General features: G+C 52.8%; 5 protein-coding genes across 5 annotated transcripts; 4 read left to right on the forward strand and 1 right to left on the reverse strand.

Moving 5' to 3' along the window:
• Positions 1-790: 790 nt before the first annotated feature.
• HD553DRAFT_140752 (formaldehyde dehydrogenase) lies at positions 791-4,412 on the reverse strand. The gene is made up of 13 exons (XM_046176664.1): positions 3,949-4,412; positions 3,624-3,660; positions 3,297-3,369; positions 2,922-2,939; positions 2,702-2,766; positions 2,323-2,403; positions 2,150-2,203; positions 1,840-2,067; positions 1,409-1,757; positions 1,302-1,311; positions 1,154-1,229; positions 973-1,061; positions 791-883 (listed from the first exon to the last, which is right to left on the reverse strand). The coding sequence occupies exons 1-13, from the start codon at positions 3,967-3,969 to the stop codon at positions 839-841; spliced, it is 1,146 nt and encodes a 381-aa protein (XP_046033250.1). The 5' UTR covers positions 3,970-4,412; the 3' UTR covers positions 791-838.
• Positions 4,413-4,437: 25 nt separating this feature from the next.
• HD553DRAFT_319245 (Redoxin) lies at positions 4,438-6,296 on the forward strand. Its single transcript, XM_046180993.1, has 4 exons — positions 4,438-4,612; positions 4,797-5,171; positions 5,413-5,513; positions 5,853-6,296. Exons 1-4 carry the CDS (start codon positions 4,609-4,611, stop codon positions 5,940-5,942), a joined length of 570 nt encoding a protein of 189 aa, XP_046033251.1. The 5' UTR covers positions 4,438-4,608; the 3' UTR covers positions 5,943-6,296.
• A 2,488-nt stretch (positions 6,297-8,784) lies between these two features.
• HD553DRAFT_326740 (uncharacterized protein) lies at positions 8,785-11,105 on the forward strand (the record flags this gene model as incomplete). Its single annotated transcript, XM_046181731.1, has 8 exons — positions 8,785-9,158; positions 9,180-9,264; positions 9,333-9,507; positions 9,633-9,702; positions 9,766-9,861; positions 9,933-10,240; positions 10,307-10,434; positions 10,503-11,105. 8 exons carry the CDS (start codon positions 8,785-8,787, stop codon positions 11,103-11,105), a joined length of 1,839 nt encoding a protein of 612 aa, XP_046033252.1.
• A 2,068-nt stretch (positions 11,106-13,173) lies between these two features.
• HD553DRAFT_326741 (uncharacterized protein) lies at positions 13,174-14,335 on the forward strand (the record flags this gene model as incomplete). The annotated part of the gene is made up of 3 exons (XM_046181732.1): positions 13,174-13,291; positions 13,424-13,881; positions 14,150-14,335. 3 exons carry the CDS (start codon positions 13,174-13,176, stop codon positions 14,333-14,335), a joined length of 762 nt encoding a protein of 253 aa, XP_046033253.1.
• Positions 14,336-15,312: 977 nt separating this feature from the next.
• Positions 15,313-18,632, forward strand: HD553DRAFT_352881 (putative atpase; the record flags this gene model as incomplete). Its single annotated transcript, XM_046183726.1, has 9 exons — positions 15,313-15,681; positions 15,925-16,185; positions 16,369-16,739; positions 16,832-16,931; positions 17,011-17,287; positions 17,375-17,602; positions 17,705-18,034; positions 18,120-18,142; positions 18,216-18,632. The coding sequence occupies 9 exons, from the start codon at positions 15,313-15,315 to the stop codon at positions 18,630-18,632; spliced, it is 2,376 nt and encodes a 791-aa protein (XP_046033254.1).
• Positions 18,633-21,521: the final 2,889 nt, after the last annotated feature.

Here is a 21,521-nt window from a genome sequence, read left to right on the forward strand (position 1 = left end):
CACAAGAACATCGACATCATCTGATATCCAGTCTATTCCTCTGTCGTCAATTGGTTTCTCATCGTCAAGGGGGTCGTAGCTTGGATCTACCACAACGAGCTTTTTTTTTTTGAGCAGTCATCCTTGAGAAAAGGCTTACTGGGTCACGCCAAATACCTTGGGAAGAAATACAACTTGTTCCACCAAGTAACTTACTCGCGTTGCCTTCTCTATCGCCGAAATCAAATTCCTTCTCAATGACGCTCTCACCGGCAAAGTGAAGAGCTTCGACGTTGCCGTAGAGTACAGTGATGTCTGCTCCTGGCTACCTTCTTCTATACCGCCGCGAGACCTAGTACGCTAGTTCGTACCGAGCTCGTCCACGAGGAGGGCGTCGACAGCAGCCAGCATCTAGAATGATATGTGCATAGTGAGATACAGGATCATTGCCTGTGCTGCTTCTGCCGCCGACGTGTGTTCATGTACATATCGATGCAAATACCGATGCTGAAAGCTTTGATCCAAATACGAACCTATGAAATTTCTCTCATTGAGACGATCCCCTCGACCACATGGGACCAATACACAGGAGTACTGGTAGAGGACTGGGCTGAGTTAGAAGGTCATGGGCAGTCTGTGGGCCCAGCTTGTATGAGAATGGCCACATCTCTTACCAGAATATAGGGGACGACGCCCGGATTACGGTCGCGCAAGGTGATTCGCCCCTTCTCACGTGGTGTCATCCAGCAATCAGTTCTCCATAATAGTTGCTAATTGTGTATTCATTCCCTCCCCTTGTTTTTGTTCTCTTCAATCAAGTAGCGATACAACCTTGATTCCGACCCCTCTCCTCGTCGATCTAGATCTTGGTCATGTCGACGACACATCGGATGCAGCTTCCAGACTGTACAACGATCCCAAAAACGGTCCATCAGCAAACGTCCCGCAAAGCGATTGTGCCTGATAGGAAAATCCGAAACGCCCATGACTCACGTGCATGTCGTCGAATCCCTCGTTGATCTCCTTGAGGTCACGGTGGTGAGTGACAAACTCGTCGACCCAGAGCTTGCCGTTCATGTAGTCTGCCACGCAAAAAGATCGTAATATCGAAACGTAAGCCGACCACAATCGGGCTTCGGGATGATCGGTGTCAAGCGGTGAAGACTGTACTTACCGCCTACGATCCCGGGCAACTCGGTTCGACCCTTGACGCCACCGAAAGCGGATCCTCTCCAGACGCGACCGGTGACCTGCGGCGTGGAGCGGCAATTCGTCGTCAGTCTGCCGTTTACAAGTGACGAACAAGACGACACGAGGCTTACGAGCTGGAAACTGGTTGGTACCGAAGCGAAACCCCCAAGCCCAAGGCGGAAAACAATCAGCTTCGACTTGCACTCGCAACGAACTCAGGCCACTACCGGATACTCACGGCCTGGTGGAGATCTCGGCTCCGGCGGGAGCAACCCCGATAACCACGCTCTCTCCCCAACCCTTGTGACAAGCCTCCAAAGCCGACCTCATCACCTTGACATTGCCCGTCGCGTCAAAGGTAAAGTCCGCACCGCCATCGGTCATCTCGACAATCTTGTCCACGATGGTCGTACCCTCGGGCAACTCGGTCGGGTTGATGAAATCGGTGGCTCCAAACTTGAGCGCGAGGTCCTTCTTGCCCGAGTTGGTATCGATGGCGATGACCTTGCTGCAGTTCTTGGCCCGGGCACCTTGGAGGATGGAGAGACCGACACAGCCGATACCAAAGATGGCCACCTGGGAGTTTTCTATCGAGGAGCGCGGGAAAACGTTAAGTATACCGACCAGTATGGATTCGTCGAGGCTGACGCCCGCCCGCCAGCGACTCACCGATCCCGTTCAACTTGGTGATAGCTCCATACCCGGTCGTAATCCCACACCCCAACAGACAAGCCTTTTCCAACGGCGCCTTTTCGTCCACGGCGACGACGCTGACGTCGGCGAGCACGGTGTACTGGGAAAAGGTCGATGTGCCCATGAAGTGCTTGATGGGTTGGCCCTTGCAGGTGAATCGCGAGGTCTTGTCCGGCATGAGACCTTGGCCTTGGGTCGACCGGACTGCAAGCGGAGCGATGAGGGTGGAGAAGTGAGCTTCAGTGGTAGAGGAGATCGGCAATGACCAGGCAGAGAAGCGACCTACCGGCTCCACAAAGGTTGGTCTTGCCGGATTTACAAAACTTGCATTCCCGGCACTCTATTCAAAGGCCAAACAAAATGTCCTCGATGAGCTTTTCCATCGACTTCCTTCTTCCGAAACGCCCTGCCCCGCATATCCCGTCCCGTCTCTGCTTTAGTGTGAGAACCGCGACTCACCGGCCGTGTAAAGCGGGATGACGTGATCCCCGACTTTAACGTTTGTAACTCCCTCACCGACGCTCTCTACGATCCCACCGCCTGTTGTTGTCGTGTTCCCCGTCAGATTCGAGAACCCAGGATGATGAATCGTTGCGTAACGAAAACGGGATAGTATGCCAAGGATGTGGAGTAGCGTGAAGGTAGATCTGAAGTCAGCTTGCAATGCCCCGAGCATTATCATGTCACAACACAAGAAAATCCGAGATATGCCGAAAAACGGCCCGGAAAAACATCTCCACGTTCCTCCTCTTTCCCGTACAGCCCAAGCAAGTCCAGCGCAATCAAGACAAGAAGGAAAGAAAAGGAGAAAGAAAAAAGAAAAAAGCGGGATACTCGCCTTCATGTCCCAAAATACTGGGGAACGCTCCTTCGGGGTCATTACCCGACAGCGTATAAGCATCGCTGTTGAAACCACATCCACATCAAATCGAAGGGTTGAAGGGGAATTTCGAATCAGCGATCGGATCTTCAAAAGCGGACGTCCGCGGGTTGTTACAGGTTCGTAAAGTTCGGGAATTTGGACTTGGGGCGTATGAGGAGGGTTTACGAGGACTTACGTATGACAGATTCCCGTGCTGCGATCGGGATCATTTTATTGGGATCACATTATCCGAACCGAATACCGAATACCGAATGCCGAACCGGATAGAGGAGGATGATGAGTGGTCCAAGATCCATCACGCCGGGGTTGTATTGTACGATCGAGATGAAAGTCGTAAATCCACCAAGAAAACAGGGCCGAATAAAAGAACATATGCAGGATGTGAGAAGAAGCGCAAACAAAAGAAGGAAAAAAAGGGAGATATGGCAAGATCAGCTCGCTCTGCCTCCGTGTTCATCAACCACCGCAACCCCCCCCCCCCCCCAACCTCGAACACCCAACCCAACCCAACCCCAAATCTGAGAGCGGAAAGCGGGAGACGGGTACGTACTAAAGGATCTTGACCCGGACTTCATGAGCCTTGGGTGGGGCCACCTCGACGTCCTCGATCGAGAGGGGTTTGCCTGTGCCCGAGCGAAGCGAGGGGTTATCGAGACGAGGGCGAAGCCGAACGATACAGTATGGCACAGAAAACGACATGTAAGATCCGTGTTAGCCGTGTCAGATAATAGACGCATGGAGTAAACAGAACACATCGAATCGTCAGCTTCAAAGAGAAAGGGAAAGGAGGCCAGGAGGATGGGAGAACACTCGGGAGAGAGAGACTTGTGTGGGGGGGGGGGGAGAAGAAGAGGGGGCTTGTTAACTTGTGACTTACCGGCTTCCCAAGCGATAGCCGCTTTACAGGTGATGGTCTACATCGTCGTTTTTCCCCCGATTGCCCGATTGCCCGATTGTCCAATTGCCCATTTTCCATAAGTGGATGACCGTATCATAGAGTCGAGTCGAGAGTTGAAATTTGTCATGAATGAGGACGAGGTTGGCAGGAGAGTTGCACGAGTTGATCATGTGGATACGATCGTGATTGAATATGCAAGTCGCAAGATATAAAGATACAAGGTTGTAAGTAATCCGATTCAACTTGATCGTCTGTAGTGGATGACGAATCACCAGTCCACACAATGGGAGTAGACGGGGCTTACTTTTCCTTGAGTGTCCGACATTCTTTGATTCTTGTTGCTGATGTATATGGTCTACTTGTTACTTCCGATGATGATCTATTGAGGGATGGTAGGATTGAGAGTTGTTGTCAAAAGGAAACGACGATGAGCGTTGAACAAGGTCGCGATATGAGAAAGTCCGGACGTCCACAGTCCATAGTCGACCCCCTCCCTCGATGGACGGGGGACTTCGGCATGGCTCTCTCGGCACAAAGCGGGGCATCGATCCATAACGTCATCCACCTAAACATCCCTACCGCCAGCCAAGTAGAAGCGCATGCGCCTGAGGTCCCACTCGATGACGTTAGAAAAATGACGTGGCACTAGCGCACTAGACAACTTGCAACTGGTTCCGACGACCTTGCTCGCATGTTCGCCTTACGATTGCTTCCGAGCTCTAGACCCGACTTGCGGTCGCCGTAACGAAATGCCGTGATCGCCGGGACTTGGCTTTCAATCGCCGTCGATGCTGTGTGTGGTGTGGTGTGGGCCACGCAACGCAGGCTTCTTATATAGGTCGTCGCTACTCATCCTTATCAACAGATCAACCAACCCCCGCTGTCCTTTGATCTTGCTCCACAATCGCTCCCACGAAAACACATCACAGATCAGACAAGACACGAACAGACCACGCAACAAAAAATGGGTGAGCCCTGTGATCCGACTTTTTCATCGCTGCTGTCATCATCATCGTCATCAACATCATTCACGAACCCGAATCTAACACTTCCTTTCCCGTATCTCTTTCCCGCCTTCCCCCGGCCTTCCCCCCCCCCCCCTTTTTCTCGTCTTACCACCCCCCACTCCAACTCCTCTATACTGTATTGTAGCCGCCTCGATGATCTCCTCCGCAGTAACCTCTGCTACCAAAGCCGCCCACTCTGCCGTCGTCTCCCTCGCCAGCGCCACCCAGATCACCCCCGGTTCTCCCGTCCCGAACGTCAGCGTAAAAGTAAACTCCCCCACAGAGACCCTCAACTTTTCTACCCTCCCCGGAAAGAACGTCATCGTGGTCGTCCCTGCGGCGTTTTCTCCGTCTTGTTCGGAGATCCAGGTGCCCGAGTATATCGGGAGGTTCAAGGAGTTTGAAGCGAAGGGTGTGAAGGGCGTTTATGTGGTCAGCGTGAATGATATTTTCGTGATGAAGGCTTGGAAGAAGGATTTGGTGGCCAAGGCCGAGGGAGGGGATAGTCAGGTCGTCTTCGGTGAGTCTCCCGAGTCTCCGGGCCTTTCGTCCTACCCTCTATCTTTATCTTATTCTCTGATGGATTCGGCGGGGTAAATGTTTGCTAATCCACTTCTACTTCTCGCTTTTACCTCTCACCTTCTCGCTTCTCGTTCAACTTCAACTTCAACTTCAACTTCAATTTCAATTTCAATTTCAAACTCTCACTCGATCTCCCCGACTTCCCCCCGTGATATTATTCGGACTCGTCACATGCGTAGTCGCCGACGACACCGCCTCGTTCGCATCCGCCACCGGACTCGTGTTCGACGCTTCGTCCTTGTTGGGAGGTCCGAGGGCCAAGAGGGCTGCTATCGTTATCGTCAGTATCAACTCCTTTCCCTTTCCACTCCCCCCTCTCTATCCTCCCGCTTCGCACTTCGCACTTCGCGGAGAGACGTTGGGGAGGGGGGCATAACTGAAATAGAGAGAAGAAGGCTCACTCCGAAATCATCATCACTTTTGTTTTTGTTTTTGTGCTTCTTGTCTTCGCCCTTTCCGTTCCGGCGGATCTTCCCTTGATTATGTACGCCTTCACCCATACTGCCTCGAACCCGAACCCGAACCCGAACTCGCTCGACGTACTACCTTTTCCGCAAACCGCGCTCCCCCATCCTACTCTTCCTTCGCATCGAAATACACTCCACGTTGATGTCGATAGGAGGACGGCAAGGTCCTCCACATCGCCGTCGAGGACGAGCCTCCTCAGGTTACCGTCTCTTCGGCCGATTCGGTCTTGAAGGCGCTTTGAACCGCCGGAACGACGACGACGGCGAGTTTAGGGGATGGGGTCGCGAAGAGCAGGTTGTAAAGAGTCAAGCGAAGTGAAGTGAAGTGAAGGGAAATGAAAGGGACGAGGCGCGGATATATATGAGGAACGATTTATGCCATGTCATGTCATGTTGTGTCGAGCTATGGCCTGTCGGCGTTTTCGAGGCCGAGGTCGAGAGGTTGAAAGTAAATGCCTAGAGAACATACTGAGACGGGGCGTTCCGGCTTGGTTTGCCAATCACAAACGCAAATTCGCACGTACGTAATCTCTGGGCGGGAGGTCAGAGGCACTCACCAGGGTGTTGTCTACTGTATGCAAGGTTTTCGGAAATATGCTTTTCATTCACGATAAACAAGAAATTCTAGGGTGGTGACATTTTTCTTAGCGTGGTGATTTTTCTCTACGGTGGTGACATATTGTGGGGTAACAGGTGGAAATAATATCAAAGATATCATTCGCTCGAAATCCTCCGCCGCTGAGATAACGTACACATCAACCCTACGCCAAGCACCCTCCCATTGTATAGTCAGAATCTTTCCCGTTACCAATACCTGCTGTTGGCCTGCCATAATGTCGACCTATAGTTCCTCTGAATCCTCCGAGCGAAGTTCTACATCGCCATCCCCTGAAATTCTCAATACCGTCGATTTAATCCGCCGCCAACCTGCTACTGAAGCTCCCCACCCCCTACAACGCATTTTTGATCACCCTGGATATGACAACTCCGACGCCATTTTTACTGCGATACAGGCCGTGGCTAAAGAAGAAGGGTTTGCTGTCCGCAAACAAGGATCTAGAGCCAACAATGTATACTTTGTCTGCTCTCAAGAAGGCGAACATAAAGATAGCCACCGATATATAGCCACGGCAGGTCGCATGAGGAAAGACTCAAACGTCAAATCTAAGAGGACCAATTGCCTGTGGAAATGTTACGCCGCCAGATCCAAGAAGACAAACATGCTGTGGAAACTTTACAAGCGAAACTTGCAGCACAACCACCCTATGACGGGCTCGGCCTACTGCTTTCATCAGCACCGTCGTTTGACTGACGACGAGCGTGCTGTGGCTGTGAGCGCTCTCGCGGCAAATGCTACGGCGCCAGCAATCGTGGAAATGTTGACGCAGAAGGCTGCCGCAGAAGGGAGGACTAGCTATGTTTCTCCAAAAGAGATATACAATCTCAAAGCTGAGATAAAAGGCGTCGCTCTGCAAGGACGGACTCCTGTCGACGCCATAATTCGGGAGATGCAGAGGAAAGGGATCCCCCACCGCTATCGAGCCAACCAGAACGAGGAGCTTCAAAGTTTCTTCTGGACTACTCCCATGGCCATTATTCTGGCGAAATATTACGGCTACGTTTTTTTCATCGACTGTACTTATAAAAGCAACAAGTACCAAATGCCGCTGATGCATATCGTCAGCATGTCTCCGACGAATAAATCCTTCACTGTGGCGCTCTGTTTTCTGGAAGGGGAAACTAAGGAGGAATATGTCTGGGGATTACAGTCGCTGGCAAATGTTTGTGGAAATTTGCCGACGGGAGTAGTATTGACGGATCAATGCGCCGCTCTACGAGACGCCCTGACGATTGTCTACCCAGAGTGGAAGCAGCAGCTCTGCACCTGGCATCTGTCAGAGAATTTGAACGCGAACTACAAGCAAAAGGTGCCGGAGGAGGATTTCGAGCGATTGAAACACTCGGCAGATATCCTTCGAACTGCTAAGACAAAGGAGTCCTACGATCGTATCCGAGCGGCGTGTAGCGAGGAATTCCTTCGCAATCCCAAAACACGGTCGGCTTGGGCCTATGTGTTGACACAACATGAGCAAGGGGACTTCTTTCTCACCCACCGATTGCAAACGACGCTAAATTTCGGTGCAACTACAACGTCGCGGGGAGAATCTTTCCATCGCGCTCTAAAGAATTCTATCAACGGAGGAACAGCAGATATGTTTACCGCCGTACATGCTTCAATAATTCATATGCGAGGAACTCATCGCAATATATTCAAGGAGCATGCAAACGACGCTATCTTTCGAGATATTGACTCCCCACCATGTTTTCAACCGGTGAAGTTCGAAAGAAAGTCTCCGCCGCTACAAGTCAAACTAACTTCCTGTCTTTCAACAATAGCTCAAGAGTGTAATCGCCGTGAGAGGTCTCAGGATGATGCGCGACGGAGCATTTCGGCTGCAACAAGCTGCTAGTGCTCTTGGAACACCCCTCGAACGCTGTAGCGGATCTATGAAGCACACGCAAGGTCTGCTTTGCCAGCATGATTTCGCTAAATTGTTGGCCCCGGGAAGTCTCCACCCTCTTGTGGATCCCGCCACAATTCATCCGTTTTGGCACCTGCGATCGCAGAAACAATTACAAGTTGAAGCGAAACAATTGGCGACGGAATATGCCGAGCGAACGATGGCGACGGGAAGCTATTATGACCACTATGAGGCCGAAGAGCTCATCGCCCTGCCTACCCTGCAGGCCGATGCAGGTATGGTTCCCCAGAACGATTACCTGGTCGATGGCGCCGGAATGATTCGAGAGACCGATCCCGCCGCTCGAATTATACAGGAACCTCTCAACCGCCCTCAGTTAGTCAGGCAAAAGGAAAAGAGATTGCAGAAGGAACGTAGTGTTCAGGAGATCAGGCGGAATCTTGGGCCGGCGGAAGATATCGTGGTCAACTTGACGGCGACAAATCGCCTCGAGACGCGCCATGAAACAGTCAAACGTCGAATGAAAGCGGCGGAAACTGCCGCCAAAAAGGCTGCGAAGGCTGCAAAGCCCTGCAAACATTGCAAGATACCTGGCCATACGATGTCCAAGTGTCCCTACTATGCGGACTCGCAGGCGACGGACATTCTCCGTGCCCAAGGTTCTCAGGTATCTTTGCCGCCGCCAAATTCCCAGCGATTACCTCCTCCGTCAACTCTCCCAGGTTTTATGGCGCCGTCCTTGCAGATGCACCCTTCTAGTTCTCAGGTACCGCCTCCCCATATCACACCTATGTCTCGAGGGCCCTTCGACCGTTCTGCTCCAGTGCTACAGTCGGGGAACTTCAACTACGGAGGATTTCCCTCGATGTTTTCCAACGCCACACCTTCATCGTCAAGTTTCCCTGGAGTCGCCCCTGCTTCCCAAAACGGCTATTACCAATCGCAGTACAACAATAGCGCCAAAGGACCCCTTTGGTGAAACATGGCCTCGCGAAGCTTCCTTGTTCCTGTTGTACTATTCTTTGACGTCACATCGCTGATCATTCTCGGCTGCGTAGTATATTCTATTCTTTGTTCTAGCGTAAGTACAGCGCCAGTTTGTATCCGCCGTCAAATTGCTGACGATGTTTCAAGTCGATCGTCGTTCAGGTTCTTTTGGCGACGAGCCAAGTGGTATATCTTTGTTTGAACAATGGCGTCGACAACAGCAGCGACGTCATGAGTAGGCAAATGAACCCCTATCGATGTCGTCATGACGAGGCGAATGAACAAACGATTCTTGACGTCGATTCTTTTGTTCTCCGATTTCACCACGACGTCAAGCGTCAGCTAACATTCTCGAGAAGCATATATACCAGATCGATTCTTGATTTCCCCCCCCCCTCGATACTTACTCTCTACCTCTCTCTCTCTCAAACTACTCAGTCAATAGTCTACGCCGTCAAATAGCTCTCGAAGTTCCCCCTCGCCCCAACAACAACAGCAACAACAACAACAACAACAACAACATGCCCGCCAAGTAAGTTCAGTCTCGACTCGGTTCTCTCCAGCGTAGCATATCTGACGAACTTTGACGTCGTAGCCCGAACGCTGCCGCCAACGCCGCCGCCGCCGCTGCCGCCCCCCCCGTCCCCTATGCCCTCACCAAGAGGGTGCCTACCGAGGAGGAGGATGCGCTGTAAGTTTCGACGTCAAGTTTTCCGCGAATTTTTCCGTCGCTAAATTTTGCTCGATTTTTGCCCACGTCAGCGATGCCCCGACTGAGGCCGACGAACTCCTTCCCGTGAACTTCGACGTCGACCAGATCATCGAGCTGGTCGAGGACCTCGATGAGCCGGACCTCAAGATCTTCAACCCTCGTTGCGGTACGGTCAACGACTGGTGGAGGAAAATTTGCGCCGCTCAAGACAAGTGGCGAGCTGCCGAGGCCGACGAGCGAGGTCAGTTCCCGGCGGCAAAAATCGGCGACGACTGGAAGGCCATTCGGGCCACCACGGGCGCCTTTATCGTCCCTCCGAGCGGTGCGAAGCTCGCCGCCATCAACTTCGACGCCGAGCGTAAGTTCAAATTCCGGCGTCAAATTTCTCTCGATATCTCACTGATTTATCGTTCGTCGCCAACAGTCCACAAGGCGTTGATCAAAGAAGAGGAGCGCAAGTGGCTCCCTGCGGTCCCCCCGGCGGACTTTATCGAGTTGTTGGCGCCGAGTCGAACGGGCGGGATGGACGAACAGGCGGTGAACGGTTGGCTCGTGAGTATTCTTGTTTGTTTTGACGTCGTTTTTTGGCTGACAATATTCTCCGCCGCTAAACTTCGCAGCAACGATGGCGTGGCGGCTGGCGCATCGCCTGCGGCCATTGCAAGGCCAAATATTCGTCGGCGACCGTCCCCCTCCCCGCCTACCAGTTCCAGAACGACGACGCTCGCCAGTATGTTCTCCCCGCCAACGCTTCCCCGGCCGCCATCGACGCCAACCCTCTCGCGCTCTGCGTCAAGTACGGGACGCTCGAAATTTGCCGCTCGACTGTTCCCCTCGTCTCTTCTTCGGCGTTCTCTGCCTGCGGCAGATGCAAGTCTCTCGGGAAGACCTGCAACGAGGCCGCGGGCGCCACCTTCGACTGGGACAAGGACATCGACGAGGATTCGCCAGCGGTGCTCTCCGTCGCCAAAGTTCTTCGGGACTTCGCCTTGGGCCGCAAGCAGCTCGTCGTCGAAAGGAACTCCGCCGCCGCTCACGGTCTCGAGATTCTTCGCGACGGTGTTTGCCACGGTAACACTGAAGCGATGGTCGCGGTCGAAGGGGTCGCTCAGCCTCACGAAGGTCAAGACGAGGAGACGACTCGAATCTTGACGGAGCTAATCGACGAGGTCAAGAACGCGGGGAAGAAAGGCAAGGGAAAGGCTCGAGCGGCTAACAACTAGCCTCTTTTAATATTTTTACAACTTGTACTCTCGTCGTGTTTCATGTTTTTTATAAGATTGTCTTTACGCGTGGGAAAATATCGCGAGAGAATTGGCGCCGAACGACATTCTTGTTTCCACCTATTACCCCACACTTTGATCACCACCGTAGAGAAAAATCACCACGCTAAGAAAAATGTCACCACCCTAGAATTTCTTCGATAAACGTCAAGGGCGCTACGCGATCATGTTCACCTGAAACTTCGATCTCGTCCCGTTGTCTGCGCGCGGTCTGGTATGATACAGAGTGAGCTCATCGTGTTTCTCGATCCTGGATGACAAGTGAAGCGCATCGTGAAGCATCAAAGAGCTTTCGAGCGCTCGGGATCCGCAGACGGATAGAGTCCGGGTAGATAGGTACGTTCTCCAAGCGATTTCCCTATGTCGAGTACCGCACCGCATATGAGCGCTGGACGGGAATAAAGAGGCGTCCACGATTGCATTGTTGTGTGCAAAATCGTGCTATTGTCCAATATTCAGGCCGCCAAACGGTTTCTTTGTCGTAGATCAAGGGATACTGAGAGTGCGTTTCAGCCAGTATACAAGCTGGACGTCAGGATGTCCAGTCGAGTATTCTCGGAGGTAGCAAGATTATGCTAATGACATAATTACCGATACTCCGGGCAGTGGGACTTGAAGATTGAGATTACGTGGGGGACCGTTTGCTCACAAGTTGCAAGGTGACCAGCATCTCGCCCCTACTTCTACGTCTCAACGAAAAAGCAAAGGATTTGCTGGAAGTGATTGTAAATCTAATATAACATGCCACAACATGACACACCGTATCAGCCATGTGATTGTCTCGAAGCCATTTGGTTCCGTACTGTGCTTTGTGACGTTCGAAACTGATGACAGCCATCCAAATACCTCTCATTTCATACTTCTGGACGTTCAATCGAATCACCTACAATACAATTGCGAGCAGCTGACAGCCAAGAATGCCCACAAAAAGCAAAAAGCAAGGAAATTACCTGAAGTGTATTTACAAGGCGGTACATTATTAATGGTACTCAGAACTGTGGGGACCCTGATCGGAATTGCAATTGCGGCAATTTCGATCTCGAGGAGGAAATGCCGGCATCGCGATCTTTGAGAGGGCCCCGGCCTTGATCCATCCATGTCCCTCTTAGTTCTTAGTCACGCAAAGACCCATCCGGCTAGATATACCGTAGATAAACACTCCCCGATGCATATTGGGCTTGGGGCCGTATTGACATCAAGAATGAGACTGGCGTCTTCTAAGCCTTTCTAGTGAACCACTTCCTTGATCTCACTGATTACCAAACAAGACCCAGCATCGTACATATAGTCCGAAACAGTACTCATCCTGACACGAATGATAGTTGACAAGTCGCCAATATGTCATGACGACCTCCTTGACTTCCCCGATCGACGACCATGGGTATCGGGATGTCATCGCATCGAGCTTAAAAACAAAGATACAGTGCAATTGCAGTAGTATCTCTTTACTTGCTGCTGTGATACACGTCCATATCATAGTCCCCTGACTCGACTTCATGGTTTTTTCGTGAGTATGAGCGCCAGAGGAACAGCTCTCGAATAGTCTGCTCCTGTCGACTCGCCAAGAACAAGAGCGTATCCGGGGTATCATATCGATCTTGCGAGGCTGATCTCTCACGAGCGCAGTCCCTCTGCGCCGTTTGAAACTACGGCCCATGTTCGGGGGTGAAACGCGGACATGGGTCAGTGATCAGTGACTTTGTTTACGTCATCAAGCGGACATCAGGTTGTTTCCATGACTTTGCCCGATCGCTTCGATCGATGACGACACCCTAACCTTCGATCGCGGGTCAAGCCGACATCGATCAACCATCGCAACCTCGCTGGACCATATCAGCTTGCAACTTGTAACCCCGACCTCCTCGACCTCTTCACCTTCCTCTCAATGTAATTATATTGGATGACCTTGATCTCGACCACAACTCGAGTCACTCTACCCCGCTTACAAACCCACCATCAACAACAAATCTTGTCCACGACCCTGAGATTCAGATCGACACGACGCACGATGTCTACCCCTACTACTACTTCTACCGACACTCCCAATTTCGCGGGTATGATCGCCGGACGACCCGGATGGGTCAGCTTGTTCGAGGAACAGTTAAAGGAGGATCCTAGTGCCAAATGTGAGCTCCCGAAGACCATCCCCCTCCAACGAATCAGAAAGGTAGTAACGACGAGGTCGAAATCGCGGCGACTGATCCGATCTATCCATTCTCCCCCCCCGCGTATATTTGGGACCCCCCGCATACGATCAGCCTACCCATTCTCCACCTACTCGACGGCCGACAACGCCCCCAAAGTCCGCTACGTCGTCCACCGTTCCCTCACCCCCCTCTCCAACCTCCTCCTCACGTCCACGGACCATCGGATGAAGAAATACCAAGAACTGGAAGAGAACCCTAACGTGGAACTGGCTTTTTGGATGGAAAAGACGGGCGTTCAATTCCGGATCTCTGGCAAGGCCGCCGTCCTCCCCAATAAACCTGAAGAAAAATCTGCTCTAGAGAAGATCGTCAAAGAAACCCTCCACGCAAAGGGTGAAGAAGCAACCCCGGAATACTGGGTCAACAAGCGCTCTGAGGAATTCGAAAAGATGAGCGGACACCTCCGAGCTACGTTCGCCCGACCCCCTCCGGGGACACCTTTGGAGGATTTGAAAGAGGGGGAGAAGCCGGGGGATTGGAGTGAGAGTATCAAGCCGCCTGGGGAGGATGTGAGTCGAGATTCGTTCCCTTCTTGTTGTTTGAATGTTTCGCGTTCTTTCGTTTTGGGTTCTTGCTTGTTCGATTTTTCGCGCCCCGTGGAATTCGGTATCACTATCACTATCAAATCTCTCCACCTGCTTTCCACTTTCCTCGATCCACTTTCCACTTTCCGCTCTCACTCTTTTCATCTTCCGAATCCGATTCCGTTTTTGCCGTCTCTTTCACTCGACTGACACAACCCACCTCTCCAAAAATCGCAATTACAATCTCTCGCAGGAAAAGACCAAATCCGACCTCGCCCGCGCAAACGACAACTACCACCTCGTCGCCATCTCCCCATCGAGCGTGGAGATGCTCGAACTCAAGGCGATTCCTAACAGACGGACTGTCTGGCACCGACAGACTGGTGGTGATGGCAATGGGGGGGATGGGGAGTGGAGCGTCTTGAGCGTGGCTCCTTGAGCTTGAGCTTGAGAGGGACGTCCCAATCTTTTTGCTTTGAAATGCAAGTACGAGGCGAGGATATGCGATGAACGGAGGGATAGGATGGGGTGTAATGTGAAGATAGTGTGATTCGGGAGAACGGATTAGGGGTTGTAGACAAGGTCAAGAAATTTGGTCGTTGTGGAATTACATCCCGGGTGGTGTGATGTACCGTAACCCAATTGGCCCAGTTGCCAGTTGTGTATCTAATCGTTTAAATTTTGGTTATCAGTCTCAACAGGCTCTCTCTCTAATTCGCGTTTCTTTGCATATTATTATTGTCGTATTTGATGTTGCTTTCTTTTTTAACTCGAGCACGTCAACGAGTAACAAGATCTTTTTTACGAGTTGGACTGTGCGAAAAGACCTTGGAGCGAGAAATCGGGACTTGACCTCGCCGTCTTTCGGTACTCTGAGGTTGTACGATCGCTCAGCCCGGGGCAGAGTCTCCGCATTGGACCAGTGAGTCTGAAGACCTCATCGCTGGATTGATTTCCCTCTGATCATGTCGAGGACTTGGGCAATGGAGCAGGAGTTGGGCTCGTCGTTGAGCTTGAAAGTATTTTGTATAAGCGCAACGGGCGCCTTCCAAAGCTTTGTGAAAAGGTAGATGTAATACCAATGTACACTCTGGGCAAGAAGGCTTCCTCCATTCTCGTCATTGCCCACAACGTTCGATTTTCAGCATATAGGAGGACTGATCGGCAGGATCTCTCACCCGTACACCCTTTCAAGATGTCCGACTGCACCAGATGCCAGGTGAAATGGTTTGGTTTTCGGGTTTCAGTTTCACTTTGATTACGTCATCATCCGCTCTCTCTCTCCTAACAACTTCCGAGGTCGATCGATCGGAGGATCGACGTTCAGAGAGTTCGAGATATGCTCGACGACCTATGACCTATGACCAACAGTGTCATTCCGATATAACTATCATAGAGCTCATCATACACTAGGACATGTCGGTAAGAAGAGCACGAGCGATACCTCTCTACGCCCTCCAACGAGCGGGGAATCCGGGTCGATCCCGACTCCTGACGTGCTCAGGGATCTTCAACGCTCGTACCCCCACGACTAGTACTAGTACTACTACTACTACTACTACTACTACTCGGACGTTATGTAACTCTCCCATCCGTCTGAACTCAGATGTCAAGCACGATCCTACCGTCTCACCCGCCTCTGGAGTGAATGAAGCCCCAGATCCCAGCCTGTCACCGGAGCAAGTGGGGGAACTACAATCGACGGATCTGTTGGATGTGTATAATAGCTTGGTAGCACGGGGGTTGATCGTCTGGGATGCCGAGCAGGTTAGGTGTGTTATGGAGGTGAGTCGGAATCTCTCACTATGGCACAGTATACTATCAGATCGATCGTCTCAGATGGAGATGAATATGGGCATGGAGCTGGAGCTGAAGCTAGAGTCGAGGAGGAAGACTAAACCCTAGCGTCACACTGTATACCCGGAACTGACAGTCTATCATCGTCTTTTCTTCTTCTTCTTCCTGCCTTCTTTATTTCTTCTTTATCTATTCTTTACTTCTTCTTCCTCGTCTCCTTATTGGACGAAGCTCCGGAAGCTCTACGAGACCCTATCGACCTACTCTCCCCCTCTCGAACTCATCAGGCGTTTATCACCCGACGCCCCTGTCCTCGCTCGACGTCTCAGGGAGTCTGCAAATAAGTCTAAAGGCAAGGGGAAGGGGGGGAGTTCTTGGTGGAACAAGTTGAACACCAGAAAGTCCTCGGAGGAGACGGAGGATGAGAGGGAACGGGCGTTGGTCAGGGTGTTGAGTGGGGAGGAGGAGTTGGCCGAGTTGGATGTACCTAAGGTCAGTGGGAGTCTCGGTTTCGTTCCTGTTTATTCTGGGAAGTGGGAGGTCGGACTTCATCGTGTCACAGCCAGGGATATATCGCTGAATCCACATTATTGTTTCTTCATCCTCGCTCTTGTTATCGACCTGTACAACCTCCATCAACGGTTCTCGTCCTCATCCCCGATACCGCTACAATAGGGAATCCTCCTAACAGGCCCACCAGGAACGGGGAAATCCCACCTCCTCTCCCTCTTCTACACGCTCCTCCCTACGACCCACAAATCTCGGCAACATTACCACCCGCTCCTCCTCTCCCTCTACCAATCCGTCTGGCGCAGGACTCAGGCGAGGATGAAGGGGATCACTCCGGAGAGACGGGAGGGGAATATGGAAGAGGCTGGGAAGGAGGGGTGGAAGGCGGTCTTTGCTGGGGGGGCTTTTAAAGGTGATACGGAGGGAACGAAGGGGAAGGGCGGGAAGGGCGGGTTGAGGTTGTCAGGAGAGGAAGAGAGGGAGGGGATCTCGTTTGGGATCGCCAGGGATATGATCTTGGAGTACCATATTCTCTAGTAAGCTTACCATCCACCCGATTTGCCTTGACAAGATCGTCTGGAAGGGGAGCTGATTCCGTTGGCCTTTTCTTTGTCGGGAACGAAATCAGCTTTGACGAGTTACAGCTCGTGGATGCGACTTCGGCGGCGATGTTGAGGGACGTGCTGAGTTGGTACTGGCGCATGGGAGGGATCATCATCGCCACCTCCGTAAGCCCCTGGCCTCCTTCATCCATCTAATCCTAAGCCTCTCTAACGCTAAAATTCCCCACGTTGCCCTCACTGGTAGAACCGACTGCCGGACGACCTGTACCACCACGGCGTCCAGAAGGACCGGATGAATTCGTTCCTCGAAGCGTTGAAAGCGAGGTGTACGGTGTACGAGCTGAACGGCGGGAGGGATTGGAGGTTGGGCAGGGACGAGGATATCGATCCCGAGGCCGAGGGGACGGATGCGGAAAAGGCCATCAGGGCGACGAGCAAGAGGAGGACTTGGTTTGGATGGGGAGAGGAGGAGAGGAGGGCTTTCGAGGCGGCGGTAGAGGCTGTTACGCAGGGTCGACAAGGTGCGTCCGGGTGCGGTGTGTCTTTTTGACTGTCTATTTGTCTCGCTCACCCAAATCGTGTTTGGTACGAAACGATGCACCCCGCAGGCGCCCCCTCGTCGGTCAACGTGTACGGCCGTAAAGTCAAGATCCCCTGGGCCGTGGACAAGGTCGCCAGGTTCACCTTTGCCGACCTGTGCGAAGAAGCGCTGGGGACGGCGGATTACATCACCATCGCTTCGAACTTCGAGACGATCATCATCGACGAGACGCCTTATATGTATTTGAGGCACAAGAACCAGGCGAGGAGGTTGATCAACCTCGTGGACGCTTTGTGTGAGTCTGAACATGGCGCAATGTGAGGGGTTATAGAGGTATGAGGCTGATCAGAGATGAGGGGTTGTTGTTGTGGTGGTGATTGTGAATGGCCACTGGTAGACGAGAGCAAGTGCAAGATCATCGTCTCGGCAGAAGCGGGGCCGGAAGACCTCTTCTTCCCCGACGCCCTGGACGACAAGTCGAGGGAGACGAACGAGGAGGTCATGGCACAGGAAGCTTTATCGGACGCCGTGGCCGCTCCGTTCAGACCGAACGTGTCGTCGTACTCTGAACCGGAGCTGGCGCAACTTGCCGCAGGCGATAGTAGTGGTAGTGGTGGTAATATCGGTGGCAGGCAGGGGGACGCGGCGAGGATGTTCAAGAGGAGGGAAAGGTCGCACCCTAGTGAGGAGACCACGCCGGCTTTCAAGACGTTGTCCATCTTTACCGGTAGGTCGTCGCCTTTGTCAGGGGAGATATGGGTTTTTGACTTGTGCTGATGCTGACTTTTTGGGGGGCGTTGGGGGGTTTCCAGGCGAGGATGAGCGGTTTGCATACGTAAGCGACGGACAGAGGCATACAAGGATTATTCACCTGGCGGTACTGATTTCCGACCCGTTATTGTTGTTAGAAACGAGCCGTCTCCCGTCTGATCGAGATGACCCGAAGCCCGACGTACGCCCACGAAGAATGGCTACCACTGCAAGAATCACACCGACGTTGGGAAAAGGTCGCGCTCTCCGTCCCTCCTGTTTGGAGACCGTTGACGAACGCGGACATTGTCGCTAGGCCATCACCGGCCCCTGGAGCTTCTTCACCTACACCGACACCTTCAGCTGGAGATCGGGACACTACTAGCGATTTTGCAGAGGAGGCTGGGTATTCCAGGCCACAGAACCTCGGGCCGAAGGGGATTACTCGGGATCCGCCGAAGATTTCGGAGAATCATATGTGGGGCGTAAGGGACGATTGGGGGAAAAAGGCTGGGGAGTGGGGTCAGGGGGTCAAGGGCAAGAGGCCGGGGAAGAAGGACGATGAGGATAAGTAGTAGTTGTTGGCAAAAGAATAGAAAATGGTTGTAGAGACGACAGACTTGTGCAGCGCTCGTCGTCGCGGATGCAAATTCAGAGATTTCTGGCGATCTTCAAGTTCGAAGTCGTCGAGGACTTGCTTTAAACTCCATAAACCCTCTCAATTTCTGCAATACACCTCGAGTCAGACACCATCCACATAGATCATAGACATATACAGATCTCCTCGAGCAGATGATACGTGCAGGTCTCCCCGCAGAGCTACGTCGGTGGCCATTGAGGGTCCCGACGGGCCTGCGTCGACCTCAATCCCGTCAACGACATTCGACCCCGAAGAGCTTGGATGTCCCGATCGATATCCCGGTGGAGATGTTGGCTCTTCCTCGGCATTACAAGGAACACAAGCCGAACAGACATGTAAAAGCGGGTTCAAGTTCGAGGTCAATGTCACCGATCACGGTCACCTCGACAACCGCAACTACAAAGACCCCGACTGGATCAACGTCTTCCACGGCGAAGGTCGTTCCCAACCCACTCGCACGCCTACGCCCGAACGAGCGATCAACTTTATCCTTGTACCCCAAACTGTCTAAACTTATCGACCAGGTCGGACGGCTGGAACATTCTTTCGAAGCCGTCGTCAAGGCTTTCAATAAGCATATAGATGAGCTCGTCAGTGTCAGGCCGTTGGTGGTCAACGTTGGGAAGGTGGAGGGGGAACAGCGGTATCTAGGGAGCGTTGAGGGGATCAAGGCGAGGCTGGCTCTTCGATCTCAATCCCAATCCCATTTCTCAGCATCAGCTTCGGGCTCATCAGACTCGGAAGGACAGCAAGAGCAAGATCTTCAACTACAACTCCGAGGCAGACGACACCTAACCCGGAAACAGATGACACGGATCGATTATTGCTGGCAAGCGGTCCTCCGGCATCTGAACGGCTTGGATGCGGGGAAGAAGATCTTGGATAGGTTGTTGGAAGAGGGGATCGTCCCGGGGCAAGAAGGGTTGACTATGGTCCTCAAGGGGACTATCCGGGCGCTCCAAGGCCGAGGTCGAGGTTATGGTTATGGTTATGGTCGAGATGGCGATGTTGCCAGCGAAGACGTCTTCCTAGAGGCAGAAACAGATGGAACAAGAAAGAAGGAAGACATACTCGCAGCTCAAAGGTTCTGCAAGGTCTTACTCCAACGAGTCCCTTATGCCGACGCACACCTGTTCAACCTCATCGTCACCCTTCAGATCGCCGCCCGGGTCCCTTCTGCGGAGATTATCAAGCTCGTAGCCGATTACCATATGCAGGTAAACGAATTCGACAGCAGTAGGGGGGAGGTGGTCAAGTGGACCCCGCAAGGGTTTGATCTGATCATGCGTGCGTATCGACGGGAAGGGGATTTGAGGGGGGTTAGGAGGTGGTATGGGCTTTACCTACGGTCGAGGGGATATCAGAGGCGGCTTGAAGAGCAGGAGCGATTGTTGGAGGGCAACGAGTACGATGATGGGGTGGACAACGTTTCTCGGACCCGACCTGGCTCTCGGGCTGGAAATGGGGCAGACGAAAAAGCGAGGATCTGGCCGTACATCACCATGCTCCACGCCAACGCCGACGCTCGCCACCCCCATCGCCGGGTACCTCTAACTCGAGGCGCCTATACACCTTCAGGAGGGGAACACGCCACGGATATCGTCCGTCATATCCTCGCTGACGACCTGGAGATCCCTTCCGAGGTTTATGGGTACTTGATCGACCGGGCGATGGGTTCTAAGGGAGGGGATTTGGGGCTGGCGGGGAGGTTGTGTGAGATGGCTTTGAAGCGGGCACGGGACGACAACAATCACAGCACCAAGAAGGACGATGACACCAAGGAGGGGCATAGGATAGGGTTGAAACCGAAGGTCTGGGAATACGCTTTCGACCTGATGGCCAGGTCTAAATCGTTCAGAGCGCGGATGGGGGGTTTGAGGGCGTTGGTCAAGGAGATGATCCGGACCACTCTTCGGCCTACAAGGATGTGTCCTTCTTCTTCGTCTTCTTCATCTTCTTCATCTTCGGCCTCATATTCGGCCTCGTATTCGGCGGGGGCGGAGGCGCAAAGAAGGGTCTATACGGCCCTCGTCCGCGCGGCCTTATCAAACGACAATGGCGATTTCCCACTAGCACTCTGGGCGGTGGACCAACAACAACAACAAAGGGGTGTCTTGGGTCAACAGCTGAAGTTCGGTCTGGACGCCAAGATGGTCGATACGGTAGCTAGGTCGGTCTTGGAGTTCGCTATCGAGCGGAATAGGGGGGAGGCCTGGGTGAGGGAGGTTCTTGGGGAGGAAGGGGTGGGGGTGGTTTGTAGGCCTGGACGGAGTGGTAGTGGTGGGGATGTTGAGGGTGAGGGTGCCGGGAGGGTTAGAGGCAGGGGGTTGAGCAGGTTCAGGACGCCCGGGTTGAGAAAACAACGAGGGGTCAGGTTGGAACACTGGAATATGGTCTCGTGGAGGTTATACCGACTTAGCGTCGAGCTCGCTGAGCGCCGTAGGGCCACGCGAACGCAAGCACAAGCGCAAGCGCAAGAACAAGCACTAGGATCGGGACGAGGGCTAGAGCAAGAGCAAGAGCAAGAGGAAGGACGAGGAAACGATCAAAAGGGAGTCCCGCCGGCGATGGACAGGATGATCTACCTACCCCTAAGTCGACCGCTGGCCAGGCTCGAACGGACTTGCAGTTCAAGGTCCAGGTCGAGGTCGATCGATATGAGAAACGTCTCTTCGATCCACGCGCAGCTGTATGATTATCGGTGGTGGAGGGAGACTACGGGGGCGGAGGGGATCAGGGCGAATAGGGTCGCACTGGGGGAGGCGGTTAGGGAGTTGTTGAGGAGAGGGGTTGGTGCGAGGGGTTTGATCAAGGGTCAGGGTCA

Source organism: Filobasidium floriforme (genome assembly GCF_021052385.1).
Source record: "Filobasidium floriforme strain CBS 6241 chromosome Unknown HD553scaffold_26, whole genome shotgun sequence".
NCBI classification, from domain to species: Eukaryota; Fungi; Basidiomycota; class Tremellomycetes; order Filobasidiales; family Filobasidiaceae; genus Filobasidium; species Filobasidium floriforme.

Bases quoted from the DNA above. Each gene is read 5' to 3' on its own strand.
- HD553DRAFT_140752 (XM_046176664.1), bottom strand. From the start codon at position 3,969: ATGTCGGACACTCAAGGAAAA. The intron at 2,068-2,149 runs GTAGGTCGCTTC...CTCCGCTTGCAG, and splicing joins GACCAACCTTTGTGGAGCCG to TCCGGTCGACCCAAGGCCAA. The intron at 1,758-1,839 runs GTGAGTCGCTGG...GCTCCTCGATAG, and splicing joins CACCAAGTTGAACGGGATCG to AAAACTCCCAGGTGGCCATC.
- HD553DRAFT_319245 (XM_046180993.1), top strand. The intron at 5,172-5,412 runs GTGAGTCTCCCG...TCACATGCGTAG, and splicing joins GGATAGTCAGGTCGTCTTCG to TCGCCGACGACACCGCCTCG. The intron at 5,514-5,852 runs GTCAGTATCAAC...TGATGTCGATAG, and splicing joins AGAGGGCTGCTATCGTTATC to GAGGACGGCAAGGTCCTCCA.